General features: G+C 44.9%; 1 protein-coding gene across 1 annotated transcript; it reads right to left on the reverse strand.

The window, feature by feature from the left end:
- Positions 1 to 10,952: 10,952 nt before the first annotated feature.
- Positions 10,953 to 11,504, reverse strand: LOC121757787. The gene has a single exon (XM_042153272.1). The coding sequence runs from the start codon at positions 11,502 to 11,504 to the stop codon at positions 10,953 to 10,955; it is 552 nt and encodes a 183-aa protein (XP_042009206.1).
- Positions 11,505 to 14,433: the final 2,929 nt, after the last annotated feature.

A 14,433-nucleotide genomic window follows, 5' to 3' on the forward strand; every position in this document is an offset into this window, starting at 1 on the left:
AACATGCATAACTTCTCACACTTAGACCCAACACAGGTCTAAGTGTGAGGTGGAGTAGAAAATCAGTTATACAAACCAAAATCAAATAAAATTAAAATTGTTTTGAGATGGAAATAAGCTGAGATGGGAGATTGTACTTAATGCTTCCGGGGAGGTTGACCGGGGGATGCTGAGGGTGGCCCGGAGGAGGATGGGCGCCGAGACGGAGGAGAGCTTGTAGAGGGAGGTGGTGGTTGGCTGGCAAGGGTCTGTTGGCGGATCGCCTCCTGAATCCTAGCTTGAGCAACCAGCTGGGCATGTGAGTTTTCCACCTGCTGCGTAAGCATCTGCTCCATGCGGAGCCTCCATTCATTGTTAGTCCGTGCAGCCTCCTCTGGCTCTGTCGTGGGGACCATCTCCAGCCTTCGTCTCTGCTGCCTCTCAGGGCTTGCCGGACGATTAGCCGTCCTCCTCCCTTCGTCGCGCCTGGCCTCCTGCTGCTCTTTCTGCCTCTCCTGCCTAGCCTTCGTATAGAAGCGAAGCTTCCCGTCGGGCAGCCGTTCGAGTACCAGTATTCTTATAAAGAAATTCAGGTTAAATAATCCGGGCTTAGGGAAACTTCTGGGATGCTCCACGTCCCTGTGGAACACCAGGGTCCAATTCCGCTTAAGATAGGCCCCGAGAAGATGGCAGATATTGAGGTGGCGGGCAGGGCGAATGACAATCTGATTTATTGAGTAAGCAAGCCAGTAGCCAAGGTGCACCCTTCTCTGCTCCTTCATGCTCCACATAAAGTAGAGCTCAACCAGAGTAATGATCGCCAGTGTATTGGCTTGGCCAAGGAGATTGCAGACAAGGTAGACCCGGGCAAGGCGGAGGGCCGGATCAGCAATATGTGTTCCTCTAGACTCAGAGGTTTTGAAATCGGGGACACGTCCGTTGCACAAGGCCTGCCAGACAGCCTGTTGATCGAAGTCCGGCTTCCTTTGAGGAAGGCCAATGTCGCGCCCGAACCATTCTCCAATAGCGACGTGGGCCTCTATATAGAGTCTCATCCTCACAGAGAACTCGTTCAAGCTCATCTTCTGCTCACGCCCGAACACCCGGAAGGAGACCCTCTTGGCCTCCTAGTTTGTGCTTCCGGTAAATCGGAAGGACGTGAAGAATTCTTTGGCTAGGTCCTCAGGCACGAAGGCATCCTCAATCTCTAGCAGCCATTCAAAACCAATGCCGGTAATGTACTCGACGAATCTCTCCTCAACCCAGATAGTCTCCAGGGCTGGCTGGTGGAGTTTCTTGCCGGCCTTCAGCCGCTTCGTGGGCGTCACCCTCTGGTGGACCTCCTCAGCCCATTTGGGGTCTTCAAATTTCAGCATCTGCTGGAGGAGGTCCGTGGTCAACACCATAGTTTGCCTGGAATAGTCGATGGTTGGGGGTGTTGCAAGCCTTCCTTGTTGTCTGCAGAATATTTGGGCCCATCGGAGCTCTCTCCCCTCTGTATCAATACCCTCTTCTCCTTCTTGTGGAGGGGCAGGTTGGTATGCATCAGAAATCACAATGCCCTGGGTTGCGGGGCGCATCCTCTTTGGAGGAGGAAGAACAATTTCCTTTCCTTTCCTCTTCCTCTCCCTCTCTACTCTTTCTGGGTTGTCCTCGACAGCCCCCCTCTCTCATACGGCCTCACTGGCCCCTTGGTTTATCGCCCCAACGGCTCCTTGGTTTTCTGGGTCATCCAACAGCCGCTGCACTACACGGGGCCTCTCCACCTGCTGGCCACCCTGGCCTCCACCTCCTCCATCAGCGTGTTGATTTCCATTCTGCGCGCCCGGCGTCGCAGCGGCTCCTCCTTCGTCTCCGGGATCGATTCATCCTCTGCCAGAGGAATGAAGGTCCATTCTGCCTCCTTTTGTTGTAGTGTTTCGCTGGGGGGGGACAGAAAGTCCTCCGTAGAGTCGTCGTAATGTTCACTACCTCGATCGGTTGTGTCGGTCCTAGGAGAGTAGGGGAGTTGGAGCCTCCGCCACTTGGTGGTGTCGGAGCGTTGGGAGCAGCTTTGCCCTCTGCATGTGGTTGCGGCACGAATTATGTTTCGGTTGCCGGTCGCGCCCCTTCTTCCTCAGAATCGTCCCCACTGTACTGCACCAAGGGGGTGACGGGTGTAGGTTCAGGGGTGCGAAGGGGGGCTTGTGTTTGGGAGGTAGATGGAGGGTGTCGGGGAGGATTTTGGGAGGTGGAGGTTGTGGCTTTGTCCTTCGAGGATTAAGGTTTTCTATTTGGGGTTGGACGGAAGTTTCCCGGTCACCACTGTCGGCGCCGGAACTGGAGGAGGAGGATGAAGTCGGGAGTTGTTCAAGCAACATTGTCACTGGTAATGGTGGTAGGTCTTGGTGAAGAGGATGATAACTTGGGCAAAGGTTTTGATCTTGGGAGAATTTGGATGAGAGCAAAAGGAATGTACTATAGGCGGCTCGGGTAAAAGTGGTATACGGATCTGAAATCTTCCTTTTATAATGATATCGCGGTTGTTGGGATCCTCGACTGTTGAGATCCCTGCGGCTGTTCAGATCCTTGCGACTCTTCACGTACAGACGTGCCTTTTCAGAGTGCCAGCTGGCTTAGCTTCTCCGATACACTTCCTTCCTCTCTCTAGGACGTTCTGTCCAATGCGGCAGTTGGCGCTTCCTGACACCTTTTTAGTCACTGCGCACGTCCTTTCATTACCTGCCCTGATCAACGAAAGTACTGTACCACCAATTAAACTCGAATTGATCTGATCAAGTGGACAATTAATTCCAGATGAAAACTCAAATAGTTCCACTTGACCAGCTGGCTTACTTCCGTTGTGGAACTATTTGAGTTTTCATCTAGAATTAATTGTCCACTTGATCAGAGCAATTCGAGTTTAATTGGTGGTACAGTACTTTCGTTGATCAGGGCAAGTGATGAAAGGACGTGCGCAGTGACTGAAAAGGTGTCAAGAAGCGCCAACTACCGCATTGGACAGAACGTCCTGGAGAGATGAAGGAAGCGTATTGGAGAAGCTAAGCCAGCTGGCACTCTGAAAAGGCGCGTCTGTACGTGAAGAGTCGCAAGGATCTGAACAGCCACAGGGATCTCAACAGTCGAGGATCCCAACAACCGCGATATCATTATAAAAAAAAGATTTCAGATCCGTATACCACTTTTACCCGAACCGCCTACAGTACATTTCTTTTGCTCTCATCCAAATTCTCCCAAGATCAAAACCTTTGCCCAAGTTATCATCCTCTTTACCAAGACCTACCGCCATTACCAGTGAAAATGTTGCTTGAACAACTCCTGACTTCATCCTCCTCCTCCAGTTCCAGCGCCGACAGTGGTGACCGGGAAACTTCCGTCCAACCCTAAATAGAAAACCCAAATCCTCCACCACAAACCAACGCCGCCGTTCCACCTCCGAGGTGGATGAAAAGGCCCTACGGCGACTGACCAGAATCCTCCGGAGTATGCCCTCCAAGATGGATATCGCAATGGTTTACACCACCGTCAAAGCCCGACTTGGAATATCCCTGTCGAAGGACAAAGCCACAACCTCCACCTCCCAATATCCTCCCCGACACCCTCCATCTGCCTCCCAAACACAACCCCCCCTTCGCACCCCTGAACCTACACCCGTCGCCCCATTGGTGCAGTACAGTGGGGACGATTCAGAGGAAGAAGGGGTGCGACCAGCAGACACTCCAGCCGCTGAAATAGAATTCGTGCCGCAACCACATGTAGAGGGCACGACTGCTCCCAATGCTCCAACACCACCAAGTGGCGGAGGCTCCAACTCCCCTACTCTCCTAGGATCGACACGTCCGATACAGATTGTGAACATTAACGACGACTCTACAGAGGACTTTTTGCCCCCCCTGACTCAACTTTATTTTGCACAATTAATACCCACAAGTGTCCGGGGTTATTGTAGCATTTAGCAAGCAAGAGTATATCGTATCCCACAGAGACAATTAAGTGTAAACCTAAGTACCACGAACAAATTTCAACTACTATCCAGACAATCAGGAAATTTTGGGTTTTCAAACTACCAACTACTAAAAGCATATAAATTCAGAGATTAAATTAAAACACTTAAACAAGAAAACAATTAAGCAAGTTGTATAAGATGATGGAGAAATATGTAGAATTCCGGGATCCGATGCGCAACTCATAGTCTAACCCAATTGAAATAGATTTACCATTTAAAGTCTCCAGAATTGTTGAATAATCATGATTGTAGATTAAACCCCCTTCCGAGGTGAGAAATCCGTACATTAGGTGTAATAATTGAAGTTCCCATCTAATTCTTAGACCTAACTCCTAACAGTTTGATTAGATTAATGATCCCACTCAAAATCTCAACTCTCTCAAGTTCTATTGAATTAAGGTGTGAATTATTCCTCTTTCAAGATTAAATATTTCATCTCTCGATTACTCTAAGAAACCCTAACACTCCCAATTGGTGATCAAGCAATTGATAGGAAAAAATACAAGAATAATTCAAACAATTGCAAGAGCAAGATAAACCGAAATCAATTGGATTAAAACTATGAATCAATGCATCTTCACCAATAATTCTATATAAAAGGTGCTTAGCTACTCGTGTTCATGGTAGAAAACAAACCAAAACTAAGAAAAACAATGAAATTCATGATACAGATTACAATTGGCAGGGGAATTGAAGCTTGATTCTTCAAGCGTCTTCCAAGAGTGCTTCCTAGAGAGAAAGTGAGTTTTTACGGCTCGTAGAATATATCCCGAGTTGCCCTAACTCTTTTATCTTATTTCCCTCTTCTAAAATCGCGTCTGGCTTAGAAAATCGTCAGTTCGACGGACCCGACCCGGTGGAATTATTCAACATGAAATCCACCCGGTCGGGTAGAAGTCTCTAGAGTCCTCGCGTTATAAAAGTGTCAGCCGGCCGGGTGGAATTATTCAACATGAAATCCACCCGGTCGGGTAGAAGTCTCTGGAGTCCTCACGTTATAAAAGTGTCACCCGGCCGGGTGGAATTGTTGCAAAGGAAATTCACCCGACCGAGTGGCACTCTTTTTTTTGCTCCAATTTCACCTATTTTTGCCTAAAACACTCAACAAACACGTGAACTCCAAAACACAGAGTAATTGGCTGGAAATAACCATTTTGAGCACAGAAACTCAACAATTATGCGCATCAACATACCAGTCACAACACTATAAATACGAGTTTGTTAACTCCCCCAAACTTAGACTTTTGTTTGCCCACAAATAAGAATAAGAAATCATGAAGAACAAACTCATGCATAGAGGTGGGATTGATATATTACTTCAGAAAATTTTTCAAAGCAAGGTCGAAGGTAGGAAACATACAAAAATCAACCAAAAATTAATTGAAGATACTGTCTCGTATATCACTTGTTGTCAATGCTCTCACAAGGTTTATGGAGTGTGATTTTTTTTCATTTCCCTCTCACTCAAGTGTATAAGAGATAATATAAACACTCAAATCAAGTAACATACAAGGCTTACCATAGGCTTGCTCAACGTCAAACGTCTCCTCTACTCGGATGTGAAAGTGAATCTAAGATCAGGAAGGTCTTTATTCGGGTTGTAATGTAGACTCTTTGGACTGTAGGGAACATTTAGGCTATAGTTACTGAAGAATATAATTGAAGCAAACAATCCAACAATAACCATTTTCCAAAACAAAACTCAGATAAGCTCGATTTCATCATGCTTCCTCCTAGCCTCCAAGACCCACTTATAATATCTCCAACAACACAATTTTTCCCCCTAGACATCGTCTAGCTTATACCTCCGAGTTTTTTTTTTCAGACTACAGGAGAGACGAGTTTTGGGGAATGATCAACAATGAAGCGGCTTTCAATCCATCTAGAGCCAAAATCAACGCCATCAAAAACCCAGTGCTGAGATATATGGCGAAGGCCCTGGTCTACCTTCTTTTTGGCCACACGGAAGCATGAAGCATTTCAACAGAGATGTTATTCTTGTTGTGGGGAATGCTCAGCCGGAGAAGGATCAACATGGGCAACTACATGATTAAGCATTTGGAGAGGCAATCGAAAAAGACTACCGGAAAGCTTTGTTGTGGGGTATTTCAAGATAGAACCAGGGATGTGCATCAGATTCCCCGACCCGCAGCTCTTCGCAGTCGGAGGATGGGGTTACAAAGAAAACTGGAAAATGAACTCCCCGACTCATTTGGAGAAGATCGAAAATGACCCCCCTCAAGGAGAAGGGTCTCCAGACGCTAGGTCGGTCTTCATAGACTCAGCCTATTTGCCGCAGCTCATATCCCCGAGGAGCCTCTGCAAATCCAAGATGCGCCGACGGCCATGGATGAGGAAGGTGATGAGATCGGCTCTAAGTTTGAAGTGGGTCAAAGCAGTCGGCCCAAGAGGAGATAGACCCAATCCCTAAAACTCACAAAATTAAGATGCTTCAAGTACTTGTACTGGCTAATCACTATCAAAAAGGGAGATAGAGACTATCCCTATGCATGCCATATAAACAAGCAAGTAAGGAAAAAGCAATTAGGAAGATAGACTCGATTCCTACAATTACTTTCATTACACACAATACCGAGGAGATAGACACAATCCCTAAAACTCACAAAATTATCAATATTACCCCCCATTATAGAATAAAATGATCAAACAACAATTCTAACAACATCAATCTCGCAAGCAATAGCAATTTCATAACTCAAACATCAAGCATCAATTTCAAGCAATGAACAATTGATTCTCTCAACTCACCAATTCATAGTCAAAGACTTCACTTCACCACACAAGCAACAATTCATACTATAACTCATACAATCTTACAGGTCAAGTACATAACTATCATCAATTCAACTTGCAAAAGCTATAACCTTCCTACCCATCACAAAATACAACTCCATATCCATGGATAGAGAAGATTAGAGGTGAAGAACATATCTTTGTTGTTTAGAGCGAGACAATTCGAAATTAGGGCTTTCTCTTTGAGCTCTGGAGTAAAATCCACCAAATGCCCAAATTAATCGGACCAAAACACTCAAACAAGAGATAATTTGAGATGATGTGTGAGATTAGTGTGAATTCGTGTGTGTTTTGTGAAGAAAATCGAAGGAGGAAGCGAGAGGGGGTGAGAAAAAGAGGGAGGAGGTGGGTGTACCTGATTTATACCCAGGGTTCGCCGCGTCGGACTCAACCGGGTGGAATTATTGAACTGAATATTCACCTGGGCTGGTGAAACTCTCTAGACTGTCTATGAACAAAACTGGCGGTCCGGCCGGGTGGAATTATTGAACTGAATATTTACCCGGCCGGGTAAAACTCTTTGGACTGTCTATGAACAAAACTGGCGGCCCGACCGGGTGTAATACTTAAGAAAAACTAATCCTGCACACTGACAACTCCCAAGCAGAACCAACTCCACATTCTAATGGAACACTAAAGAAAAACTAAGACACTAAACAAAGAAAATTAAAACAATGGCACAACGACGCCAAGTAAAAGAATAACAAAAAAAAGTTACCTACTAGGGGTTGCCTCCCCTGAAGCGCTTTTGGTTAAAGTCGTTAGCTCGACATCTCCATAGCAGATTACTGGGGCTCCAAAGAGAGTCGGAACACCTCTTCCTTCTGCTCCATAGTATGAAACTTCTTCACATTTTGACCATTGGCCGTGAACACTCTCCCATCATCAGCATCAAGCTCCAAAGCTCCATTCTTCATCACAGTTCTAACTTTGAAAGGGCCGGACCACCTTGACTTAAGCTTTCCGGGGAAGAGTTTTATCCGAGCATTGAATAACAACACCAAATCTCCTGGGAAGAATTCCCGCTTCTCAATCATCTTATCATGATAGGTTTTGAGACGCTCCTTGTAGATGGCAGAATTTTCGAACGCCTCATTCCAGAATTCATCAAGCGAGTTTAGATAAGATTGTCTCTCATTTCCCGCCTTGTAGTAGTTGGCATTTAACTGCTTCACTTCCCAATATGACTTGTGCTCGAGCTCCACAAGAAGATGACAAGATTTCCCAAACACCAACTGGTAAGGTGACATGCCGATTGGCGTTTTATAACCCGTTCTATACGCCCAAAGTGCATCATCGAGCTTCAAAGCCCAATGCTTTCTATTGGCATTCACCGTCTTCCCCAAGATGCCTTTGATCTCTCGATTGGCCAATTCAATTTGACCATTGGCTTGAGGATGATATGGGGAAGTGATTCGGTGCTTGATACCATATTTGCTCAACACGACTTCCAACCACTTGTTCTTGAAATGAGAACACCCATCACTAAGTAAGGTTCTCGGCGCCCCAAACCTCGTAAAAATGTTCTTCTTTACAAAGTTGATAACCACCTTGGAAGAGTTGACCGGAGTGGGGATTGCTTCCACCCAACGGGAAACATAATCGATTGCCAAAAGGATGTATTGATGGCCAGAGGATGGTGGGAAGGGACCCATGAAGTCGATCCCCCACACATCGAAAAGCTCTATCTCCACAATAGTTATCATCGGCATTTCCTTCTTCTTGGAGACCCCTCCAGTTCTTTGGCATTCATTGCAATGAAGAACGAACTGTTGACAGTCTCCATAAATGCTAGGCCAATAAAATCCACATTAAAGTACTTTCATCGCCGTTCGATTAGCTCCAAAATGTCCTCCACTAGGACTTGAGTGGTAGTTTCTGATCACCGCTTCCCATTGCTCAATATGAGTGCATCTTCTAATTACTATATCCGCGCATCTTCTAAATAGGAACGGCTCATCCCAAAAATAGAACTTGACATCATGAAAGAACTTCCTCTTTTGATGCTTGTTGAGGCCCTCTGGAACCACCTTGGTTACGAGGAAGTTCACAATATCTGCAAAACATGGCGAGGAGCTCTAAGCATAGAAGAGATGCTCATCAAGGAACTCCTCATTGATAGGCTTCTTCAAGTTCTCCTCTTCAAAACAGTACTCCAATCTAGATAAGTGATCGGCTACCACATTCTCACACCTCTTTCTGTCCCGAATCTCCAAGTCGAATTCTTGTAGCAAAAGAACCCAACGAATTAATCGAGGCTTGGCATCCACCTTAGCAAACAAATAGCGAATGGCGGCATGATCTGTAAACACAATCGTCTTCGCTCCAATGAGGTACAGGCGAAACTTGTCTAAGGAATATACCACAGCCAACATCTCCTTCTCCGTAGTGGTGTAATTTGCCTGAGCTGGATCTAGAGTCCGGCTTGCATAGTAGATCACTCTAAACACTTTATCCCTCTTCTGCCCCAATGCTGAGCACACGGCCACGTCACTGGCATCGCACATGATCTCGAAAGGCTGTGACCAATCTGGAGCTATAAGTACGGGAGCACTCACCAACGCCTTCTTCAGAATTTCAAAGGCTTGCAGACATTCTGCTGAGAAGTTGAACTTGACATCCTTGGCTAGCAGATTGGAAAGGGGGCGGGCTATCTGAGAGAAATCCTTAATGAATCGCCGATAAAATCCTGCGTGCCCCAAGAAACTCCTCACGGCTTTCTCACTAGACGGTGGTGGCATCTGCTCAATCGCCACGATCTTGACTCTATCAACTTCGAGTCTTGCAGCAGATATTTTGTGCCCAAGCACAATACCATCCCGTGCCATGAAGTGGCACTTCTCCCAGTTCAGCACTAAATTGGTCTCCTCGCAACTCTGCAATACTCTCGTCAGATTATCCAAGCAATGATCATAGGAAGACCCAAAAGCCGAAAAGTCATCCATGAAGACTTCCATGATATCTTCCATCATGTCGTGGAAGATGGACATCATACATCTCTGGAACGTGGCAGGGGCGTTGCACAGTCCAAAAGACATCATCCGAAAGGCATAAACACCATACGGGCAAATAAAGGCCAATTTTTATTGGTCATCTGGGACGATCAGGATTTGATTGTATCCAGAATAGCCATGGAGGAAGCAGTAGTACTCATATCCTCCTAATCTGTCAAGCATCTGATCAATAATCGGGAGAGGGAAATGGTCCTTCCTCGTGGCTGCATTGAGAATTCGGTAGTCAATGCAAACTCACCATCCTGTCACCAATCTTGTGGGTATCATCTCATCATTGCCACCTTGAATCACAGTCATTCCGCCCTTCTTGGCCACGACTTGGGTGGGACTCACCCAATCACTGTCAGAAATAGCATATATAATCTCGGCTTTCAACCACTTCAATACCTCCTTTTTCACCACATTTTGCATTATCGGGTTGAGCCTCCATTGATTCTGAGCTTTAGGTTTGCATCCTTCTTCTAATAGAATCTTGTGCATGCAGATAGTAGGGCTGATTCCCTTGAGGTCTGAGATAGACCACCCTATAGCTCCCTTATGCTTCCTGAGCACTCGCAGCAGTTTATCGAGTTCAGTGGGAGTAAGTAAAGAAGAGATAATTACCGGATACGTCTCATTCTCTCCAAGGAAAGCATACTTGAGGTGTGAAGGCAACGGCTTAAGTTCATTTTTCTTCTCTTATTTCTCTTCCTCATCTGCCGGATCTTTGAGAGATAAAAACTTGTTGTTCCTTCTTGGGATCTCCCCACCAGAATTAAGAGCTCCCACAAAATGAAGTAGCTCTTCAGTAAATTCAGACACTTGTAGATTGTCTGAAGCCAGTAAAGACTGCGATAGGCATCGCTCGAGTCTCTCTTGATCATGTTACACGGTTTGAACCTCCAAGCATCCTCATCATCATATTTCTGCATCGCATCATAGATTTTAAATGTGATACTCTCATCATTCAGTCGGAGAGTAAGTTCTCCTTTGTGCACATCAATCAGTGCTCTCCCTGTGGCTAAGAAGGCCTGCCTAAGAGAAGTGGGACATGCCTATATTCCTCCATATCAAGTACTACAAAGTCGGTTGGAAAAATAAATTCCCTGACCTTGACAAGGATGTCTTCAACAATCCCCTTCGGATATGACACTATTCTATCAGCCATCTGCAGTGATATAGAGCACTCCAATCTTCATTTTCTGGAAGAAAGAATAAAACATCAGATTGATACTCGCCCCCAGATCACATAGAGCTCTCCCTTCTTGACAATCTCCCACTATGCAAGAGATGGTAAAACTTCCCGGATCCCTCAGTTTAGCTGGCAGCTTCTTCTGAATAATGGCGCTGCAGCTTTCAGTCAAATTCACCGTCTCATACTCCGTCCATCTCCTCTTGTTGGAAACCACATCCTTCATAAACTTGGCATAGCTGGGCATCTGCTGTAGTGCCTCCACCAATGGGATGTTTATCTGCACATTCCTAAATATATCCAAGAACCTCGAGAACTGTGCATCTGTCTTCTTCTTCTGCACACGTTGAGGATAGGGAATCCTCACGTCAATGGGAGTGTGAGCTGCAGGTGGTGTATGTAGAGTTGGAACCACGTTCTCCTTAGGTGGGGAAGTAATCTGTACTGTCTCGGTCTCAACTTCCTCGACTAACTCCTCCTCTTCCGGTGCCTTTTCCATTACTCTGTCCTCTGATGGCATTGCAGGTCCCTCATAACATTTTCCACTCCTCAACTGCACAGCTTTGCAATCTTTGAGATTTATGATGGTGTTCGAAGGGAATTTTCCCGATTGAGTAATAGTACTCACAGTCTGGGAAATCTGGCTGATCTGTGTGTTGATGTTCTTCAGATGATGGCCATACTTTGCACATCTGTCTCAACCTTCTCCATCCTGTAATTGTTCTGCTCCATGAGTTTGTTGGACTGTAGCATGAAAGACTTGAGTATGTCTTCCGTGGTCATCTTCTTTGGATCATTAACCACTCCATCAGTAACTGTGAACCTCAGCGGTGGTTGCAGAGCATTATTGGGGTTCCCATAAGAGAGATTGGGATGCCCCTTGTTCCCGAACTGATTATATCCTCCACCCTGAAAGTTGGAGCGTTGATTATTGTAGTACCAGGTGTTGCCCCCTTGATTCACATAGTTCACGTCCTCCATATTTCCTTGGGGTTCTTGAGACGTTTGCCCCATTACCATGCAGTCAAATTTCATGGTCAGCGCATCCAACTTGTCGAATAGGGCGTTCATAGGATCATGATCTGTAGTAGAAGCTACCCTATGCACCTTACTTCTTTCGTTGCTCCATCCTTCGTCATTAGATGCAAGCTCATCTATTACTTCCATGGCTTCATTCACTCCTTTCTTGAGAAAATAGCCACCTGAGCTCAAGTTCAACTCCCTTTGTGCTTCAGCCACACATCCCTTGAAAATGTAATGACTTGAATTGTCGGGGTTAACCCATGGTTGGGACACCGTTTCATCAAATATTTAAACCTCTGATATTCTCTGCAGGAGTCATCTGAATGACAATGATCTCGTGTTGCCTCTCTATAGCTTCACTAGGGGGATATAATTTCTCTAAGAATTTTCCACAATAGCATCCCATGTTCTAATTGATCTTGGCTCCAAACTCTCTAACCAGTCCTTTGCTGAATCGTCTAAAGAGAAAGGAAACAGCCTTAGTCGAACCTGCTCATCTGTCACTCCATTCAACTTTGTTGTGTTGCAAATCTGAATGAACTTAGTAATATGCTTGTTAGGATCATCTGTGGATTTGCCCCTAAAAGCAATGTTCTCCGACATCAGGATCAGTCCTCTTTTCAGCTCAAAAGTATTGGCCGCGATGTTGCTATGGACAGTTGGATTTGCCTGGCCTTAGAATACATATTGATTCTGCACAGGCACAGGTGGTCCACGGTTGACCTGTTGACGCAACTCCTCCAGCTGTCGTAGAAGCTCAGCATTAGTGGGAGGAAGGGGTGGTGGACCGATGTTACCCTCTTCGTACTCCATCAGACTAGGAGAAACGGGATCAAACAGAATATGGTCCTGAAACTGAGGATGCACCTATGCGGTTATGCGAAGAAGCTTGAATTTTCTGTGTGAGTCTTCTGTAGGCGTTCCTCTTCCGGTTTGTTGCTTTGATCTCCGGGTCGAAAGGTTCTAGAGGCAAGCCTTTAGAACGTGTGTATATACACCTGAACAAGAAACACAAATGTGAGAACTCAAAAAAAATTAAAATTAAGAATAAAAGAAAAATAAAGCAGTAAAATCTGAAGTAGTAATCTTGATTATTATCACGATATCAAGCTATAAAACACAAAATTGTCTCCGACAACGGCGCCAAAAACTTAACTCAACTTTATTTTACCCAATTAATACCCACAAGTGTACGGGGTTATTGTAGTATTTAGCAAGCAATAGTATATCGTATCCCACAGAGACAATTAAGTGTAAACCTAAATACCACGAACAAATTTCAACTACTATCCAGACAATCAGGAAATTTTGGATTTTGAAACTACCAACTACTAAAAGCATATAAATTCAGAGATTAAATTAAAACACTTAAACAAAAAAACAATTAAGCAAGTTGTATAAGATGATGGAGAAATATGCAGAATTCCGGGATCCGATGCGCAACCCATAGTCTAACCCAATTGAAATAGATTTACCATTTAAAGTCTCCAGAATTATTGAATCAATCATGATTGTAGATTAAACCCCCTCCCGAGGTGAGAAATCCGTACATTAGGTGTAATAATTGAAGTTCCCTTCTAATTCTTAGACCTAACTCCTAACAGTTTGATTAGATTAATGATCCCACTCAAAATCTCAACTCTCCCGAGTTCTATTGAATTAAGGTGTGAATTATTCCTCTTCCAAGATTAAATATTTCATCTCCCGATTACTCTAAGAAACCCTAACACTCTCAATTGGTGATCAAGCAATTGATAGAAAAAAGCACAAGAATAATTCAAACATGAAATCCACCCGGCCGGGTGGAAGTCTCTAGAGTCCTCACGTTATAAAAGTGTCACCCGGTCGGGTGGAATTATTGCAAAGGAAATTCACCCGACCGAGTGGCACTCTTTTTTTTGCTCCAATTTCGCCTATTTTTGCCTAAAACACTCAACAAACACGTGAACTCCAAAACACAGAGTAATTGGCTGGAAATAACCATTTTGAGCACAAAAACTCAACAATTATGCACATCAACATACCAGTCACAGCACTATAAATACGAGTTTTTAACTCCCCCAAACTTAGACTTTTGTTTACCCTCAAATAAGAATAAGAAGGTAATGAGATTGACTTCGTCTAGCTTATACCTCCGAGTTTTTTTTTGCGGACTACAGGAGAGACTAGTTTTGGGGAATGATCAGCAATGAAGCGGCTTTCAATCCATCTAGAGCCAAAATCAATGCCATAAAAAACCCAGTGCTGAGATATATGGCAAAGGCCCTGGTCTACCTTCCCTTTGGCCACACGGAAGCAGGAAGCATTTCAACAAAGATGCTATTCTTGTTGTGGGGAATGCTCAATCGGAGAAGGATCAACATGGGCCACTACATGATTAAGCATTTGGAGAGGCAATCGAAGAAGACATCCGGAAAGCTTTGTTG

This window comes from Salvia splendens, chromosome 12, assembly GCF_004379255.2.
Source record: "Salvia splendens isolate huo1 chromosome 12, SspV2, whole genome shotgun sequence".
NCBI lineage: Eukaryota > Viridiplantae > Streptophyta > Magnoliopsida > Lamiales > Lamiaceae > Salvia > Salvia splendens.

What these genes read in the sequence shown, in the direction of transcription:
- LOC121757787 (XM_042153272.1), bottom strand. Translation starts at nt 11,504, where the DNA reads ATGCCATCAGAGGACAGAGTAATGGAAAAGGCACCGGAAGAGGAGGAG.